Here is a 21,126-nt window from a genome sequence, read left to right on the forward strand (position 1 = left end):
CCCAGGGCTCTTGTCACTCTGCTTGTGTCTACAATAACCTTTCCCAACGGCTTCGGACAGTTCATGGCAGCCAAGGTTAGTCTAGTTCCACCCAGCCAAACCATGGCCAGTTGGTTTTTATGGATAACACAGGTGAAATCAGAGGAGAGTTGATAGCTAGGAACACACAGAGGTACTGTTGTTCTATGTGTCTATTGGTTATGTGACCTGTGTGTGTGTGGATGTGTGTGGATGTGTCCCCACAAGAATAGTAAACAAACAAACATTTGACCAACTGGGGAGAGAGAGAGAGAGAGAGAGAGAGAGAGAGAGAGAGAGAGAGAGAGAGAGAGAGAGAGAGAGAGAGAGAGAGAGAGAGAGAGAGAGAGAGAGAGAGAGAGAGAGAGAGAGAGAGAGAGAGAGAGAGAGAGAGAGAGAGAGAGAGAGAGAGAGAGAGAGAGAGAGAGAGAGAGAGAGAGAGAGAGAGAGAGAGAGAGAGAGAGAGAGAGAGAGAGAGAGAGAGAGAGAGAGAGAGAGAGAGAGAGAGAGAGAAAGAGAGAGAAAGAGAGAGAAAGAGAGAGAGGATGGTGTGCGCACGTGTGTGTGCTTGTAGAGATGGTTTAGGGGTGACTAATGTAGATGCCTCTCCGCTTAAATTCCTCTCATCTGTGAAATTAAAAGCATTAACAGCAGAAATGCAGCGGGTCCTCCGGCCTAACACACACATACACAGATATGGTCCTGCATATAACTGCTAAAGGGCAATGCAGTTCAAACTACCACAGACATGGCTACCTACCAGACGGTCGTCACTAGTTACCATAGCCACAAAGTCATAAACCCTCCCTATTTCTACAATGTATCTTCTTAAAATGTGATTTTAAACCTAACCACACTGCTAACATTATGCCTAACCCTAAATAAAGACCAAAAAGCTAATGTTTGTTTTCATGAATTATTACTATATAGTTAATTTTGACTTTGTGGTTGTGCTATCTAGTGGAAACCCCTACCAGACAGCGCTCACCTTACTGCTTTCACCCACCCACTCAGCAACAATGGTAGTTAATGCCGTTTTAGGTTTTCTGATGTGTGCCTCTCCTCCATGTTCTCAGTGGTCAGTACATGGGACTTAACGTCCTACTTCTCATCAATATGATGGCTCGTTGCATTGATGTATGACAGCGTGTTCATAGACACCCAACAATCTGTCGCGCCAGGATTGGTGTTTGAGAGCTCGTGCTTTGTAGGCTTACTTGTAGAGCAATCATTGTACAATTTCTCCATCCGGGTCGTCACGGTTTTTCGACATGGCATCTTGTAGTCCTGGTTCTAGACATGCCGTTAGGGCTACATTGAAGCCGACGTGCGGAGCGCTTTATATTCGTGGCAAGTAATTTGGAAGATGCATACCGCCTACTAATGTTATAGCATTGTTGCGTTAGGTATTTGTTTAATTTAAATGTTTCCCTTTATGATGATGATCAGGACTTGTTAGTGGTAGTTTTGTCTTTTGTGATAAATTGCACTTTGATTAGATTTTTTTATTTTTATGTAAACGTTTACGATCCCAATTTCATTTAAACGTCACACCCCTAGTTGATTCTGTTCTCCACTATCAGCTCTGCCCCACACAACCTCACACTGAGGACACACCCTCTTCCATCCCCTCACAACCTCACACTGAGGACACAAACCTTACACTGCCTCTCACTCAGCTTCACAAGCGTTTAGCCAAGACAGTTCAAATTCCATTCTTGCACATTGTCTAAAGTTAAACCCTTTTACACCAGCTTTCCATTATGGTCTTCCAATAAAATGGATGCGTTGTACCCAATTTCAAATCACCTCCTAGCGCCTACCCAATGGCACTTCATGTAGATTGGGATAGCATTAATGTAATAGCTTCTCCTTGCCCTCTTAAAGGAATAATTCTTGCTGCGTTGCTTATACCTCTCCAATCCTTTCATATCTGCTTAAATGCTTTGGGGTAGGAGCTAGGGACCAATATGGATTATATAAAAATTGAAAAAACGCCTGCTGACTTTAGCCCTCTGTCTGTCTGATATGATGTCACTTCCTGTTTCCCCCATGCAGCTGACCCAGATGGAGTCCCTGCAGACGTTGCTAGACAACCAGACGTGGTCCAAGCAGGGCACAGCCGAGGAGTTTGACTACAACAGCAACTCCCAGGCCTGGAAACACCCCCAGGTCAACGTCTTCGTTACCCTCACCCTCTTCGTCGTCATGAAGGTAGGCACACAGGAGCCTAACCTTTCTCCTGTTAGTGGTCTTGAAGGAAAGGAGTTAAAGAACAAACGTGACCATCCAAAACTGCTTAAAAGTCCTGTCCTGTCCTGTCCTCTTGTCCCCTCCCTCTCTCCTCCCTCTTCTGTCCTAAAATCAGACACCTTTACTTTCACTCCTCTGATAGTGCTGTCCCATCCCAACCCCCCTGTTCCTCCAACATCACTTCCAAGGGTGACACAGCCCACTTTCTCTGGGTATGTGTGTGTGTGTGTGTTTGTGTGTGTGTGTGTGTGCCCAGCCTGCTACTGTATATGTAGCAGTATTTCTGGCATATATTTTGACGTTGTCACTAACTTCGTATTTATGCCCATTGTCCTCAATAGAGGTAGTATTTTAGTAATCCACACTATGTGTGTGTGTGATAGGTGTGAAAGCAGCGTAGGGTGTAGAGTTACTGACAGAGATCCATTAGATCACACTGGCAGCTGGGCTTAATTACTGCTAACTAGAGAAAGGGAAAGAGAAAGGGGGATACTAGTCAGTTGTACAACTTAATGCATTCAACTGAAATGTGTCTTCCACATTTAACCCAACCCCTCTGAATCAGAGAGGTGCGGGGGGCTGCCTTAATCGACATCCACGTCACGGCGCCCAGGGAACAGTGGGTTAACTGCCTTGCTCAGTGGCAGAACAACATATTTTTGCCTTGTCAGCTCTGGGATTCGATCCAGCAACCTTTTGGTTACTGGCCTAACGCTCCTACCCGCCAGGCAGGGAGGGAGAGAGGGAGAAGACATGGAAAGAGAGGGAGGGAAATTGTTAGGGAAATAGAGGGAGGAAAGGAGGGAGGGAATAATATCAGTACCACTTTACGTTCCAGCTCGGTAATAACCGGGTAATAAATATGTATTTACTAGGTAATTAGCTTGTAATGACCATTAGTTACCATTAGTAGTTACCATGTAATTTCCCCCCCAATCCTTTCCTGACATCCCAACCAGCCCATGGTTGTTACCTGGAAACAGAGACGGTAGTTTCTATGTAATAATTCTCTATCAGTGATGGAAAATGCATCATTACCTGTTTCTCTTCAGTTATACCGTTCAAGACCTTTAAACATCCCAACTAGCCAACAGTGTTACCTGGAAACAGAGATGGTAGTTTCTATGTAATAACACAGAATATGTGCTGGAAAATGCATCACTACTTGTTTCTCTTATGTTGTACCGTTGTATCCCTTCCCCATAACAAACATAACATAAGAGTGACACATGTCCTTTTAAAGTGACCAAAAATGGCTATGACATGACAAACAAAGCCCAGTTCACAATCAGGTTCTTTACTGACAAAAATATATATGCACAAGATATGACTAAGGATTTATATGGCAATTCATTGACATGCTGTAACAAGCCCATAAATGACACATCGACATAATATGGGAAACGTCTCATCAACAACAAACAGCTAGTCCAAATCAAACCTTGCCTGACGCCAAGGGAATCTTGTATGATTGATCATCTGGCATGTCTGAACCCAGCTCCACTATTCCTTGTTCTTCTATCAGGATTCTTTGTCTGGAAAATTATCATATTACTTACAAAGGATACTAAAAAGTCAAAGTACCTCACTGAGGCTGCGTCAGGGGCTTGGCTTCAACTAGGAGGCAAATCAAAATATGAAATCGCACTACAGGGAGTGAAAAAGGTCATGACATTTCAGCCTTTTCTGTACTAGATATAGCCTAATACTTACAATATAGCTAGCATCGAAACCTACTGTTCCGTATAGTTATAGACGACCAGTAGTAAATATAGCCTAGCCTAGCCAGCTAGCTAGACACGCATAGCTACAAACACCTATTTCCACCCTTTTAGCCACTAAACAAGAGATTCTATGCAGCTACAAAAATATACAACATACAGTGGGGAGAACAAGTATTTGATACACTGCTGATTTTGCAGGTTTTCCTACTTACAAAGCATGTAGAGGTCTGTAATTTTTTTTCATACACTTCAACTGTGAGAGACAGAATCTAAAACAAAAATCCAGAAAATCACATTGTATGATTTTTAAGTAATTAATTTGCATTTTATTGCATGACATAAGTATTTGATACATCAGAAAAGCAGAACTTAATATTTGGTACAGAAACCTTTGTTTGCAATTAGAGAGATCAGACGTTTCCTGTAGGTCTTGACCAGGTTTGCACACACTGCAGCAGGGATTTTGGCCCACTCCTCCATACAGACCTTCTCCAGATCCTTCAGGTTTCGGGGCTGTCGCTGGGCAATACGGACTTTCAGCTCCCTCCAAAGATGTTCTATTGGGTTCAGGTCTGGAGACTGGCTAGGCCACTCCAGGACCTTGAGATGCTTCTTACGGAGCCACTCCTTAGTTGCCCTGGCTGTGTGTTTCGGGTCGTTGTCATGCTGGAAGACCCAGCCACGACCCATCTTCAATGCTCTTACTGAGGGAAGGAGGTTGTTGACCAAGATCTCGCGATACATGGCCCCATCCATCCTCCCCTCAATACGGTGCAGTCGTCATGTCCCCTTTGTAGAAAAGCATCCCCAAAGAATGATGTTTCCACCTCCATGCTTCATGGTTGGGATGGTGTTCTTGGGGTTGTACTCATCCTTCTTCTTCCTCCAAACACGGCGAGTGGAGTTTAGACCAAAAAGCTATATTTTTGTCTCATCAGACCACATGACCTTCTCCCATTCCTCCTCTGGATCATCCAGATGGTCATTGGCAAACTTCAGACGGGCCTGGACATGTGCTGGCTTGAGCAGGGGGACCTTGCGTGCGCTGCAGGATTTTAATCCATGACGGCGTAGTGTGTTACTAATGGTTTTCTTTGAGACTGTGGTCCCAGCTCTCTTCAGGTCATTGACCAGGTCCTGCCGTGTAGTTCTGGGCTGATCCCTCACCTTCCTCATGATCATTGATGCCCCACGAGGTGAGATCTTGCATGGAGCCCCAGACCGAGGGTGATTGACCGTCATCTTGAACTTCTTCCATTTTCTAATAATTGCGCCAACAGTTGTTGCCTTCTCACCAAGCTGCTTGCCTATTGTCCTGTAGCCCATCCCAGCCTTGTGCAGGTCTACAATTTTATCCCTGATGTCCTTACACAGCTCTCTGGTCTTGGCCATTGTGGAGAGGTTGGAGTCTGTTTGATTGAGTGTGTGGACAGGTGTCTTTTATATAGGTAACGAGTTCAAACAGGTGCAGTTAATATAGGTCATGAGTGGAGAACAGGAGGGCTTCTTAAAGAAAAACTAACAGGTCTGTGAGAGACGGAATTCTTACTGGTTGGTAGGTGATCAAATACTTATGTCATGCAATAAAATGCAAATTAATTACTTACAAATCATACAATGTGATTTTCTGGATTTTTGTTTTAGATTCCGTCTCTCACAGTTGAAGTGTACCTATGATAAAAATGACAGACCTCTACATGCTTTGTAAGTAGGAAAACCTGCAAAATCGGCAGTGTATCAATTACTTGTTCTCCCCACTGTACATATATTAGTAGAGCGAGTTCCCATTTTGAAATGTGTTTCAGTTGGCTAGATGGACAGTATGATGTTCAACCAATATGCATTTACCATGATAGATAGCTAGCTAGCTATCTACGTTAGCTTTGAAAGCATGCTATGACACAGACTGTTGACTAGCCTAGCTAATGGAGACCCAGACCCGATCCTCTTTACACAAGCACTCAAAATAGTCTTCTCACTGAATAAAATATCAACATTATTTCTAATGCTAAAGCTTAGTCTCTTACCTTTTGACTGAAGATTACTTTTATGGATGTCCAACACTGGATGAAGCAACAGGGTTTCTCTTGAGGCCATCTTGGAAAAATATCCGATATCTATTATTTTTCTGCCTTTATCTTTCATGAACGGCCCCGTCATTTAATATCTAGATCTAGTTCTCTTTTGGGCCTGACATCATAAGTATTAATAGCGTTCTAGCTACATTATTAACAGAATGATGGCTGGAGCAACATACCTCTATTGCTGGCTTGAGTGAGTGAGAGCTACGTGCATGACATTTTTTTTCAGGAGAAGGCACAATCATGTGATCAGGTCTAATGAGATTGCACAGTGAAAGAAGAAGGCTGGCCCAGGCCTGCCAAGCGTTACCCAATAAAGTTGAAGGGCAGGCCCAAAGGCTCAGTGGAAACTCCATGTACAGTACACACAGCAGAGAGGGGAAGAGAGCAATGACGTGGTGCACATATCTGCACATATGTGACACAGTACGCGATTTTTGGGGACCACTTTTGGCTCATGTGAGCTACTTAGAGAAAAACTGGCAAAAAAGTATAAAAAACTTCTGGAACATCTCTTTAAATGGAGGATTGTCCTGTTCCCAAATTGAAATGCCACACTGTTCCCTGTGTGACTCTGTCTCTCTGTCTGTGTCTGTCTCAGTTCTGGATGTCTGCTCTGGCCATGACCATCCCTGTTCCCTGTGGAGCCTTCATGCCAGTCTTCGTCATTGGTAAGAGGTGTGTGTGTGTGAGTGTGTGTGTGTGTGTGTGTGTGTGTGTGTGTGTGTGTGTGTGTGTGTGTGTGTGTGTGTGTGTGTGTGTGTGAGTGTGTGTGTTTCAGCAATAATGTTAACCCTGCGGATATGCTATGCTATTCAGTTACTCTCACATTAACAATGAGTTTGTGTGTTCTAGGGGCAGCGTTTGGCCGTCTGATTGGGGAGAGCATGGCCACCTGGTTCCCTGATGGCTTCCACTCTGATGGCACCATCTACCCCATAGAGCCAGGAGTGTATGCAACCGTAGGTGAGTTACTGTAAAAACACACACACACACAAAGAAAAAGGTTGGTACAGCTAGACAAGATTAACAATACCTATTCAAGACTAGACACAACAAGACACCATTATTGTAACTATTAGGAAGTGCAAAGCCAGATACAATAAGACACTGCTAGACACAGTAGTAATATAAAGCCATTTATGTCAAAGACAAAAACAACATGATGTCCCCTTTGGCAAGATGTCTCTTAAAGGAAAACTCCACCAAAATTATTCCTAACTTCATTAGGAGGGAGGAGAGAGGGAGCGAGAGAGCGAGAGAGCAAGAGAGCGAGAGAAAGGGAGAGAGAGCGAATGAGAGAGAGAGCGAGTGAGAGAAAGAGAGAGAGAGAGAGAGAGAGAGAGAGAGAGGGAGAGAGAGAGAGAGAGAGAGAGAGAGAGAGAGAGAGAGAGAGAGAGAGAGAGAGAGAGAGAGAGAGAGAGAGAGAGAGAGCAAATCTAGCCATGCTGAGATGAAAGAGGGCTCATCAGAGAGAGAAAGCTGAGTTAGAGGTGAGTCAACAACTCAGCACCCACTAGACACAAACACAGATGACATCAACCCCAACACTGAACAACAGCATAATCAGCACAACAGTCAACAACAAAGCTAACAGCAATATCACTCATAGCAACAATATTCCACCCAAAAACTACCTTTTGGTATTTGTTTCATTAGCCCATTGTTGATAAAGTCCCAAAATGTTTTGCTTGTCAGCAATCAAGTTTTCAAGATATGTAACTTTCAAAATATAGAAATCAAATTGCATCATACGTGGATGATTTCTGTATTTTGAAAGTTACATATCTTGAAAACTTGATTGCTGACAAGCAAAACATTTTGGGACTTTATCAACAATGGGCTAATGAAACAAATACCAAAAGGTAGTTTTTGGGTGGAATGTTGTTGCTATGAGTGATATTGCTGTTAGCTTTGTTGTTGACTGTTGTGCTGATTATGCTGTTGTTCAGTGTTGGGCTTGAAGTCATCTGTGTTTGTGTCTAGTGGGTGCTGAGTTGTTGACTCACCTCTAACTCAGCTTTCTCTCTCTGATGAGCCCTCTTTCATCTCAGCATGGCTAGATTTGCCCTCTCTCTCTCTCTCTCTCTCTCTCTCCCTTTCTCTCGCTCTCTTGCTCTCTCGCTCCCTCTCTCCTCCCTCCTAATGAAGTTAGGAATAATCAACCTTCCCTCCCTCCCCTCTATCACTGTATCCCCCCCTGCCGCCCACTCTCTCAACTCCTTCTTTTTTCTCATTTTATCCATTCATCTCTTTTCTTTCTTCAATAACGGTTCTTAAAAAAAAAAAAAAGGGAATTACAAAGTAATCTCAATCCAACCCCTGTCTCTACCTCCCCTCTTCTTCCCTCCCCTCTCACCCCTCCCTCCCCCATCACCCCTCCCTCCCCCATCACCCCTCCTCACTTTGGTGTTCCAGTATTATTGATGAAGGCTCAGTATAGAGCTGAGGTGATGAGAAGGATGATTGCACTGATATTGCTATTACTACTTTAGTCATGTCAATGGACAGTAACCTTAATCTGTACCCATTCTCTCCTCTCCTCTCCTCTCCTCTCCTCTCCTCTCCTCTCCTCTCCTCTCCTCTCCTCTCCTCTCCTCTCCTCTCCTCTCCTCTCCTCTCCTCTCCTCTCCTCTCCTCTCCTCCTCCCCCCTCTCTTCTCTCCTCCTCCCCCCTCTCTTCTCTCCTCCTCACCCCTCTCTTCTCCTCCTCTCCCCTCTCTTCTCCACTTCTCTCCCCTCTCTTCCTCTCCTCTTAGGTGCGGCGGCCCTGTCTGGAGCAGTCACTCACACAGTGTCGACCGCAGTCGTTGTGTTTGAGCTGACAGGTCAGATCAGCCACATCGTGCCGGTGATGATAGCGGTGATACTGGCCAACGCTGTAGCCCAGTCCCTTCAGCCCTCGCTATATGACTCCCTCATCATGATCAAGAAATTACCCTACCTCCCTGAACTGGGCTGGGGACACCACGAGTGCGTAGGACTACATCTATCTATCTACAGTGGGGGAAAAAAGTATTTAGTCAGCCACCAATTGTGCAAGTTCTCCCACTTAAAAAGATGAGAGAGGCCTGTAATTTTCATCATAGGGACACGTCAACTATGACAGACAAAATTAGATGTTTTTTCTCCAGAAAATCACATTGTAGGATTTTTTATGAATTCATTTGCAAATTATGATGGAAAATAAGTATTTGGTCACCTACAAACAAGCAAGATTTCTGGCTCTCACAGACCTGTAACTTCTTCTTTAAGAGGCTCCTCTGTCCTCCACTCGTTACCTGTATTAATGGCACCTGTTTGAACTTGTTATCAGTATAAAAAACACCTGTCCACAACCTCAAACAGTCACACTCCAAACTCCACTATGGCCAAGACCAAAGAGCTGTCAAAGGACACCAGAAACAAAATTGTAGACCTGCACCAGGCTGGGAAGACTGAATCTGCAATAGGTAAGCAGCTTGGTTTGAAGAAATCAACTGTGGGAGCAATTATTAGGAAATGGAAGACATACAAGACCACTGATAATCTCCCTCGATCTGGGGCTCCACGCAAGATCTCACCCCGTGGGGTCAAAATGATCACAAGAACGATGAGCAAAAATCCCAGAACCACACGGGGGGACCTAGTGAATGACCTGCAGAGAGCTGGGACCAAAATAACAAAGCCTACCATCAGTAACACACTACGCCGCCAGGGACTCAAATCCTGCAGTGCCAGACGTGTCCCCCTGCTTAAGCCAGTACATGTCCAGGCCCGTCTGAAGTTTGCTAGAGTGCATTTGGATGATCCAGAAGAGCATTGGGAGAATGTCATATGGTCAGATGAAACCAAAATATAACTTTTTGGTAAAAACTCAACTCGTCGTGTTTGGAGGACAAAGAATGCTGAGTTGCATCCAAAGAACAACATACCTACTGTGAAGCATGGGGGTGGAAACATCATGCTTTGGGGCTGTTTTTCTGCAAAGGGACCAGGACGACTGATCCGTGTAAAGGAAAGAATGAATGGGGCCATTTATCGTGAGATTTTGAGTGAAAACCTCCTTCCATCAGCAAGGGCATTGAAGATGAAACGTGGCTGGGTCTTTCAGCATGACAATGATCCCAAACACACCGCCCGGGCAACGAAGGAGTGGCTTCGTAAGAAGCATTTCAAGGTCCTGGAGTGGCCTAGCCAGTCTCCAGATCTCAACCCCATAGAAAATCTTTGGAGGGAGTTGAAAGTCCGTGTTGCCCAGCGACAGCCCCAAAACATCACTGCTCTAGAGGAGATCTGCATGGAGGAATGGGCCAAAATACCAGCAACAGTGTGTGAAAACCTTGTGAAGACTTACAGAAAACGTTTGACCTGTGTCATTGCCAACAAAGGGTATATAACAAAGTATTGAGAAACTTTTGTTATTGACCAAATACTTATTTTCCACCATAATTTGCAAATAAATTCATAAAAAATCCTACAATGTGATTTTCTGGATTTTTTTTTCTAATTTTGTCTGTCATAGTTGACGTGTACATATGATGACAATTACAGGCCTCTCTCATCTTTTTAAGTGGGAGAACTTGCACAATTGGTGGCTGACTAAATACTTTTTCCCCCCACTGTATCTATCTATCTATCTATCTATCTATCTATCTATCTATCTATCTATCTATCTATCTATCTATCTATCTATCTATCTATCTATCTATCTATCTATCTATCTATCTATCTATCTATCTATCTATCTATCTATCTATCTATCTATCTATCTATCTATCTATCTATCTATCTATCTATCTATCTATCTATCTATCTATCTATCTATCTATCTATCTATCTATCTATCTATCTATCTATCTATCTATCTATCTATCGTCTATCATGTCTGTCTAGTGAGGGGACTAGTGGTTTCTCTTGCTGGGCTGGGGACTAGTGAGGGGTAGGTGAAGGGACTAATGGTTCCTCTTGCTGGGTTGGGGACAAAAAAATAAGAATATATATTATTGTCACATACACCAGATAGGTGCAGTGAAATGTGTTGTTTTACAGGGTCAGCCATAGTAGTACAGCACCCCTGGAGCAAATTAGGGTAAAGTGCCTTGCTCAAGGACACATCAACAGATTTTTCACCTTGTCGGCTGGGTATTTGAACCAGCAAGCTTTCAGTTACTGGCTCACTAGGCTACCTGAGTGTTTTATTTTTTATATTTAATTTTAAAAAAATTGGGGGGTAGTGGTAGATCAGCTTTAATATTGCAGATAGATTGTAACTTCCGTCAATGTAATTGTCTGCATCACTTCCAATCCCCCATATATATTTTTAGCAATATATATATATATATATATATATATATATATATATATATATATATATATATATATATATATATATATACAGTGGGGAGAACAAGTATTTGATACACTGCCGATTTTGCAGGTTTTCCTACTTACAAAGCATGTAGAGGTCTGTAATGTTTATCATAGGTACACTTCAACTGTGAGAGACGGAATCTAAAACAAAAATCCAGAAAATCACATTGTATGATTTTTAAGTAATACATTTGCAATTTATTGCATGACATAAGTATTTGATACATCAGAAAAGCAGAACTTAATATTTGGTACAGAAACCTTTGTTTGCAATTACAGAGATCATACGTTTCCTGTAGGTCTTGACCAGGTCTGCACACACTGCAGCAGGGATTTTGGCCCACTCCTCCATACAGACCTTCTACAGATCCTTCAGGTTTCGGGGCTGTCGCTGGGCAATACGGACTTTCAGCTCCCTCCAAAGATTTTCTATTGGGTTCAGGTCTGGAGACTGGCTAGGCCACTCCAGGACCTTGAGATGCTTCTTACGGAGCCACTCCTTAGTTGCCCTGGCTGTGTGTTTCGGGTCGTTGTCATGCTGGAAGACCCAGCCACGACCCATCTTCAATGCTCTTACTGAGGGAAGGAGGTTGTTGGCCAAGATCTCGGGATACATGGCCCCATCCATCCTCCCCTCAATACGGTGCAGTCGTCCTGTCCCCTTTGCAGAAAAGCATCCCCAAAGAATGATGTTTCCACCTCCATGCTTCACGGTTGGGATGGTGTTCTTGGGGTTGTACTCATCCTTCTTCTTCCTCCAAACACGGCGAGTGGAGTTTAGACCAAAAAGCTATATTTTTGTCTCATCAGACCACATGACCTTCTCCCATTCCTCCTCTGGATCATCCAGATGGTCATTGGCAAACTTCAGACGGGCCTGGACATGCGCTGGCTTGAGCAGAGGGACCTTGCGTGCACTGCAGGATTTTAATCCATGACGGCGTGGTGTGTTACTAATGGTTTTCTTTGAGACTGTGGTCCCAGCTCTCTTCAGGTCATTGACCAGGTCCTGCCGTGTAGTTCTGGGCTGATCCCTCACCTTCCTCATGATCATTGATGCCCCACGAGGTGAGATCTTGCATGGGGCCCCAGACCGAGGGTGATTGACCGTCATCTTGAACTTCTTCCATTTTCTAATAATTGCACCAACAGTTGTTGCCTTCTCACCAAGCTGCTTGCCTATTGTCCTGTAGCCCATCCCAGCCTTGTGCAGGTCTACAATTGTATCCCTGATGTCCTTACACAGCTCTCTGGTCTTGGCCATTGTGGAGAGGTTGGAGTCTGTTTGATTGAATGTGTGGACAGGTGTCTTTTATACAGGTAACAAGTTCAAACAGGTGCAGTTAATACAGGTAATGAGTGGAGAACAGGAGGGCTTCTTAAAGAAAAACTAACAGGTCTGTGAGAGCCGGAATTCTTACTGGTTGCTTAGGCCTCTACTTACAGCTTATACATACTATATACAGTGGGCTCCAAAATTACTGGCACCCCTGACTGGCAATGCACAAACAATACTTTAAAAAATATAAACAATATAATTATAGAGATAAACTCAAAATAACAACATGTGAGAAATACTGTACTATATTAATGTTCCAATGGAACCCACCAAAATCATTTATTGATTTAATTAAAATTCAATGTCCTCCAAATCAGGGTTTCACAATTAATGGCACCCTTAAAGATTATTGTAAATAACATCTACCAAAATTAAACCAGGGATTAAATTCCCATTATTTAAGTTTATCTAAGTCTTAAGTAACTATATTGAGCCATTACATCACTTCCTGTTTCACTAGGGTATAGACATGAGGTAGTACGCATGCAATATCCCTTTGTCATCCAACACCATGAAGAAAACAAAAGAACTGGCAGTTCAAAAGAGACAGATGGTCGTAGACCTTCATAAATCTGGTAATGGCTACAAGAAGATCCACAAACATTTGATTGAATATACCACTGAGCACTGTCAGGGAAATTATTTAAAAAAATACAAAGATATGGAACAGTTGAAAACCTCACGGGTAGAGGACACAAATGCATTTTGCCCCCCAGGATAGGGAGGAGGATGGTGAGAGAAGCAACAAAATCCCCAAGAATCACTGTGAAAGAATTGCAAGCCTTGGTGGCGTCTTGGGGTCACCAGGTTTCAAAAAGCACCATCAGACGCCACCTCCACAACCACAGGCTCTTTGGAAGGGTTGCCAGAAGAAAGCCCTTTCTGAAAGAAAGCCCTTTCTGACCCCAAGACACAGATGCAAGCGCTTGGAGTTTGCCAAACGTCATTTAAATTATGACTGGAAGAAGGTGCTCTGGTCAGATGAGACCAAAATTGAATGTTTTGGTCAGATACAGCATCGGCATGTTTGGCGTCGAAACAGAGATGCATACAAGGAGAGGCACCTCATACCCACGGTGAAATATGGTGGTGGGTCAGTGATGTTTTGGGGCTGTTTTAATTCCAGAGGTCCAGGGGCACTGGTTAAGATTGATGGCATTATGAATTCCACCAAGTATCAGGCAATTTTGGCTGACAATCTGGTTGCCTCTGCCAGAAGGCTGGTACTTGGCCGTAGGTGGACTTTCCAACAAGACAATGACCCAAAATATACCTCAAGATCCACACAGAAATGGTTCTGTGACAACAAAATCAATGTTCTGCCATGGCCATCTCAGTCGCCGGACCTCAATCCAATCAAAAATCTGTGGGCTGAGTTGAGGAGGGCAGTTGATAAGCGCAAACCCAACAATGTGAAGGATCTTGAAAGGATCTGCATAGAGGAATGGTCCAAAATCCCTCCAAATGTGTTCCTTAACCTTGTCAAACATTACAGGAAAAGACTCCATGCTGTTATCCTTGCCAGAGGTGATTGCACTAAGTACTAAATGAGGAGTGCCAATAATTATGAAACCTTGATTTTGGTGACATTTATTTTGTATTAAATAATTGTATGATTTTGGTTGGTTCCATTGAAACATTAATAAAGTACAGTATTTCTCACATGTTGGTATTTCGAGTTTCTCTATAATTATATTGTTTATATTTTTAAAGTATTGTTTGTGCATTGCCAGTCAGGGGAGCCAGTAATTTTGGAGCCCACTGTACATTCTATGGACACAGTCAATTTTACAATAGTTATATTTTGTTTGTTTTTACTCCTGAACTTCCTCAGGCTACCTGAGTGTTAACCTTTTGTTCCCACTTTCAAACAGTCATCACTCACAAGCTATGTTTCCATCAACTTGTCCAATTATTTTTGGTCGACATTTAGAAAGTTTGCATAGAAAATAGATGTGACAACTGCCTGCTACGGTGCATTTCCATTTAACTATCTTTTGTCCAAAAATCTGCCGGACGTAATGATGTCACACGTACAATTATTTTTTACTTTTTCACAAAAACCTACAAGTGGGAGCTTTATAGTTACGTGATGACATCACGTGCCCCGCGTACCTTAAGAATTATTCGGCAATCATAATTTTTTTGAAAAACACTGTTTCCATCATTTCTCGCAATAAAGAAAGTTTGGCAAAAGAAAAATCCACCCCTGTCAATCTTTAGAACATTTCTTATTTTGCGACATTGCTTTTGTCTAATAAACCTGAGTCAATGGAAACCTGTACTGACTGTATAGGTGGTGCTAATACCCCCTCCCTCTCCTCCACTCCTCCCCTCGTCATCCCTCTCTCCTATCAGGAAGTATAATATTCGTGTGGAGGACATCATGATCAGGGATGTGACGTACATCACCCTCAATTGCTGCTACAGAGACCTGCATGATGTACTGCTGGCTGGACACCTCAAGACCCTGGCCCTGCTCGAGTCCAGTGGTGAGACACACAGACACCCACAAACACACACTCATACCTTACAGATGTAGACACGTACACACACACACATTACAGACACTACAGAACATTTTCAGTCAAATAAATGCTCCCCCACACATACATTCAAGTTATGATAATATTCTTATAAAGTCTGTCATAATTGTGCAGCGATGCCAAAGCAATTAGCTGGGCCATTTAACCAAGATATAATAATCAAATTCCACACACAAAGGCAATTATTTAAAACAAACAAACATACCCCCTCATACACACTGTACTGTACCCTATTTTACACACACACACACTCAGACTCCTGGCTGTTCTCGGTTACATAACTCACCATGGTGTTGTGATGTGTTAGGAGTCCCCTGCAGTCTGCACATTAACTACTGTTCTAAAAGACCTCTCTCTCTCTCCATCCCATCCTCCCAATTTGTCCTCCCCCTCTTCGCTCACTCTAATCTCCTGGCACCTCTCTTTCCATTTCTCCTCTCTTCCATTCTTCATCTCCTCTGCCCATCATCACTGTCCTCTCTTCACCCCTCACTCCCTTCTTACTTGCTCTCTCGTCTTATATTTCTCTCCATCCATTTCTCCTTTGCTTCCCCTCACGTTCCTCTCTTTCTCTCCCCCTCCCCCTCTACCCCCTCTACCCCCTCTACCCCCCCCCCCCCCCCTTCCTCCCTCCCTCCCTCCCTCCCTTGTTCATCCCTCAGAGTCGATGATCCTGCTGGGTTCTATTGAGCGTGCCCAGCTCCAGGCCCTCCTGTCCCTACAGCTGGGCCGACCACGGAGGCTGAAGTACATGAGAGACCGGGCTACTGCTGAGAAGAAGCGCCTGTCGATGGTCTCCCACCCAAGCAGCGAGGACGGCTCCACCATGGTCAACCAGGAGGTCCGCTTCCAGGTCAGTAAGGTCAAAGTACAAATACATCAGTATAAGCTGTGGTGCTTACCCACACAGTCTTGAAGACTGGATCAGTGAAGGAGGATAGGAAAACCTAGGCACTCTTCATAGTGAATGGGGAAATAAAACTATATGAAATTATTCTAGTCTCATGGTTGATATATCTGTGAGAGAAAGAGTTTTGACAAGCCTTTCAGTAAGAGAACGAGAGACAGAGAGAAATAAAGAAACATACAGAGAGAGAGACAGACAGAGAAAAAGAGACAGATATAGAGATCGAGAGAAAGAGAGACTGACAGAGAAAGAGAAACAGACAGAAAGAGAAACTGACAGAGAAAGAGAAACCCTGTCTCAGGCGCCGCTCCAGAATCTCTCATAACTGTTCAATTGGGTTGGGATCTGGTGACTGAGACGCGCGCACACACACACACACACCCTTTAAACCCCCTATGCTCCTTTGAGACCTCTCTATCAAAGTCACTGAGATCTCTTCTTCTAGTCATTGTAGCCAAAATAATGGGCAATTGGGAATTTGTATATATGACCATAAGCGTGATGGGATGTTAACTGCTTAATTAACTCAGGAACCACACCTGGTGGAAGCACCTGCTTTCAATATACTTTGCATCCCATCATGCTTATGGTCATATATAAAAATTCCCAATTGCCCATTATTTTGGCTACAATGACTAGAAGAAGAGATCTCAGTGACTTTGATAGAGAGGTCTCAAAGGAGCATAGGGGGTTTAAAGGGTGTGTGTGTGTGTGTGTGTGTGTGTGTGTGTGTGTGTGTGTGTGTGTGTGTGTGTGTGTGTGTGTGTGTGTGTGTGTGTGTGTGTGTGTGTGTGTGTGTGTGTGTGTGTGTGTGTGTGTGTGTGTGTGTGTGTGTGTGTGTGTGTGTGTGTGTGTGTGTGTGTGTGTGTGTGTGTGTGTGTGTGTGTGTGTGTGTGTGTGTGTGTGTGTGTGTGCGCGCGCGTCTCAGTCACCAGGTAGCTTAGTGGTTAAGAGCGTTGTGCCAGTAACCGAAAGGTCGCTGGTTCTAATCCCCGAGCCGACTAGGTGAAAAATCTGTCCATGTGCCCTTGAGCAAGGCACTTAACCCTAATTGCTCCTGTAAGTCGCTCTGGATAAGAGCGTCTGCTAAATTACCTATTTATTTATTTATCTCAAGCCAATTGTGTCTCCTTTATTTTGGCAATTACATGTAGGTACAGCATGAACTGTACTATTGATTATATGTATTCAGAGTGTATTCATAGGTTGCACCTCCGTCAATCGGTCGCGTTATGCCATTGTTATGAACGTTCTCAAGCCGCCCTCTGCCGGCGGCGGCGGCATAGTGGTGCCCTAAAGTGGTGAAAAACCCAGTCATTCTGGATACTATTTTGTCAACATTACACTATAGTGCCTAAAAATCCGATGACATTGCTAAAGTAGTGAAATATTTAGTAAGAAACAACTTTGTCAGCATTATCATGTCGTCAAATTTACTTTAGACAGATGGCAATGTTGTCATTAGCTTGAAAAGTTAGTCAAAAATAGCTAGCAATGCTAACGTTAGCTAGCTACAATCCAGTGGCATCTCCTCAATCTTAGCAAGCTAGCTAACGTTATACTGCGTCTAAAGTTAATCTGGCGACATCAAAATGATGACAAAATGTTTCCCTACTAATTATTTGCCTCCTGTTGAATGTCATATTATTTCCATGCCACTGTAATGCACTTTTGATGAAATCTTAATCAGCGCTCATTGACGATGCATTGAATAGAATGCTCAGTCGGGCGTCAGTCCAAAAAAACGTTCAAAACAATATAGTGACGAAACATGCAACCCATGAATAGTAACGTGTGTGTTTGTGTGTGTGTGTGTGTGTAGATCTCCACAGAGGAGTCTTCCTTCAGTCCCACCCCTACCCCATCCATGAAACCACTGAAGCCGGCCCTGAAGAGACCCTCTCTGGTGGACCGCCCTACTGAGATACCCATGCCCACAAGTAAGAACAAACACACACAGAGGAACTTGTATTACCAACATCAATGGTCTCTATCTCTCCTTCCATGTCTCTCAAATTATTTTATTTTATTTATTTTTTATTCCAAAAGGGCTCCTAAAATTCAAAATAAAATAGCTAAAGGATCCATGGTATTACCAGCAAAACCATATGTCAGCTTAGAACCCCCCCCCCCCAACGGCTTAGACTTTTAAGAATTATTAAGTAACAACTAAGTACTTTTTGATTGACTTCGAGCTACTTCAATAGTCTCTCTCTCTCTCTCTCTGTCTCTCTCTCAGGTCCACAGGACCACTCTGGCAGAACCTTAAAGAACCTTTTCTGTGTCAAACCTGATATAGAAGGCTTGGAGGTGAGACACCTGTCTGAAAACACACACACACACACACACACACACACACACACTCCTCACTCCTCCTACCTCCTATACAAACTCTCCCACTTCTCTTCTATAAGTTCACGATCGCTCTCCTATACATAATCACTTCCTGTCCACTCTCTCTGACTGACACCTCCAACTCAAGCCTCCACACCTCCACTTGGGTTTGGCATGACTCTATTTTTTGAGAGTTGGGGGAGCTTCAGAGTTAGGGGGTCCATAGTCCCGGCGTGGCGGAGGTGTTGTGTTAATGTTGTTCTTGTCTTTGGCCGCTGGAAGAACAACAATGTCAACATCAACATAGAGGGCAATGCATCGAGCTCTGCGACTCCGGAGTTTAGGAGGCCACCCAAGCGCGTCAGGATATCCGTTGTGGTAAGAATGCTGGGAATGCCCCAGGAAACTGCCCAGCAACTGGTCAGCCATCCAGTTAACCAATCGCCATCCGCTGCAGGGCTAATCCATGCCTAGCCGAGCTGAGCCATGCCGATCTGTGCCATCGAGACAAATGTGTTGAACGCCCTCCTCACTGTCTGTGAACCCTTACTGACCTCTGACACATAGTCTTCCTCTTCTGATTGGCTGTTAGGTAGTTTTCACTCTGACCTCATCGTCAGAATGCAAACTGATTGGTCAAGAGGTCAGTAGGGGTCGTGGAGAACTCGACCGCCTCTCTAGCTATGACACCTTAAACCCCAAAAGACTACAAACCATGTCTATGTGGTACAAACGTGGTCTTTCCGTGGTCAGGGTGGTGTGGTTAAGTTGCGGGCAACTTAAGGGATGTGGCGGTTCAACCAAAGCATGCTGCTACGCCGTCCATCATCAGCCATTTCATTAGAGGCGTCCAATCAGTGATCTTCTGCTGGTTCGTGGGTGGGGCCTGGAGCGCTACAGTCCGCCCCTCCACATAACCAAACTCCTCCCCTTTTCATCTTCTATAGTTGTTCATACAACTTGCCATGAAGACATATGTCATACTGAAGATGGAGGGAAGGGTGGGGGTTGGGATGGGAGCGGTAGGACAACAGAAATCAGAAGTACGTCCTGCTGGTAAGACGGGCAGTTGTAGTCCTCCTGTTCAATGACAAAGCAATTACAATTACAACCACCAAGGAAACCATGATGCATGAGAGGAGGCATTATTTGAAATATCTGGAAAATGACACCATAAACCATGATACGCTGTCCAATTACCAACGATGCTACGCTCAAACAGCCATGCATGTCCATCAATGAAACAACTGCCCAATTCTGAACTAAGAGTGATGATTACAACATATACAAAATGATAACATTTTGTATGTACCCCCCCTGACAAATTATAAAATGGTAATTGTTTTATTCATCAATAGTCAAGAGAACAGCAATCTGGAAATGAAATATTTCAAGGTTTTATGTCATTAAACATTGACTTTCTCATATCCATAGATTACATGTATGACGCATCCATATATCATAAAAGCATCCGTTCATCATATACACTACCATTCAAAAGTTTGGGGTCACTTAGAAATGTCCTTGTTTTCCATGAAAACATACATGAAATTAGTTTGAATAGGAAATATAGCAAAATGCATAGGAAATGTAGTCATTGATAAGGTCAGAAATAATGATTTGTAATTGAAATAATAATTGTGTCCTTCAAACTTTACTTTCGTCAAAGAATCCTCCATTTGCAGCAATTACAGCCTTGCAGACCTTTGGCATTCTAGTTGTCAATTTGTTGAGGTAATCTGAAGAGATTTCACCCCTTGCTTCCTGAAGCACCTCCCACAAGTTGGATTGGCTTGATGGGCACTTCTTACGTACCATACGGTCAAGCTGCTCCCACAACAGCTCAATAGGGTTGAGATCCGGTAACTGTGCTGGCCACTCCATTATAGACAGAATACCAGCTGACTGCTTCTTCCCTAAATAGTTATTGTATAGTTTGGAGCTGTGCTTTGGGTCATTGTCCTGTTGTAGGAGGAAATTGGCTCCAATCAAGCGCCGTCCACAGGGTATGGCATGGCGTTGCAAAATGGAGTGATAGCCTTCCTTCTTCAAGATCCCTTTTACCCTGTACAAATCTCCCACTTTACCACCACCAAAGCACCCCCAGACCATCACATTGCCTCCACCATGCTTGACAGATGGCATCAAGCACTCCTCCAGCATCTTTTCATTTGGTATGCGTCTCACAAATGTTCTTCTTTGTGATCCGAACACCTCAAACTTCGATTCGTCTGTCCATATCACTTTTTTCCAATCTTCCTCTGTTCAGTGTCTGTGTTCTTTTGCCCATCTTAATATTTTATTTTTATTGGCCAGTCTGAGGTATGGCTTTTTCTTTGCAACTCTGCCTAGGTCAGCATCCCGGAGTCGCCTCTTCACTGTTGACGTTGAGACTGGTGTTTTGCGGGTACTATATAATGAAGCTGCCAGTTGAGGACCTGTGAGGCATCTGTTTCTCAAACTAGACACTCTAATGTATTTGTCCTCTTGCTCAGTTGTGCACCGGGGCCTCCCACTCCTCTTTCTATTCTGGTTAGAGCCAGTTTGCGCTGTTCTGTGAAGGGAGTAGTACA

At 43.7% G+C, this 21,126-nt stretch overlaps 1 protein-coding gene across 1 annotated transcript in view; it reads left to right on the forward strand.

Moving 5' to 3' along the window:
• LOC311105612 (chloride channel protein 2-like) overlaps positions 1-21,126 on the forward strand; it is a gene marked incomplete at both ends in the record, with an annotated part of 74,099 nt that overhangs the window by 39,349 nt on the left and 13,624 nt on the right. The window contains 9 exons of the mRNA XM_084147813.1: positions 6-75; positions 2,077-2,232; positions 6,678-6,747; positions 6,932-7,042; positions 8,835-9,048; positions 15,125-15,258; positions 15,975-16,174; positions 18,042-18,159; positions 18,459-18,529. Coding sequence (XP_084003939.1) covers positions 6-75; positions 2,077-2,232; positions 6,678-6,747; positions 6,932-7,042; positions 8,835-9,048; positions 15,125-15,258; positions 15,975-16,174; positions 18,042-18,159; positions 18,459-18,529 — 1,144 coding nt within the window. The remainder of the gene's footprint in view (positions 1-5; positions 76-2,076; positions 2,233-6,677; positions 6,748-6,931; positions 7,043-8,834; positions 9,049-15,124; positions 15,259-15,974; positions 16,175-18,041; positions 18,160-18,458; positions 18,530-21,126) is intronic.

Source organism: Coregonus lavaretus (assembly GCF_964263955.1).
Source record: "Coregonus lavaretus genome assembly, chromosome: 30".
NCBI classification, from domain to species: Eukaryota; Metazoa; Chordata; class Actinopteri; order Salmoniformes; family Salmonidae; genus Coregonus; species Coregonus lavaretus.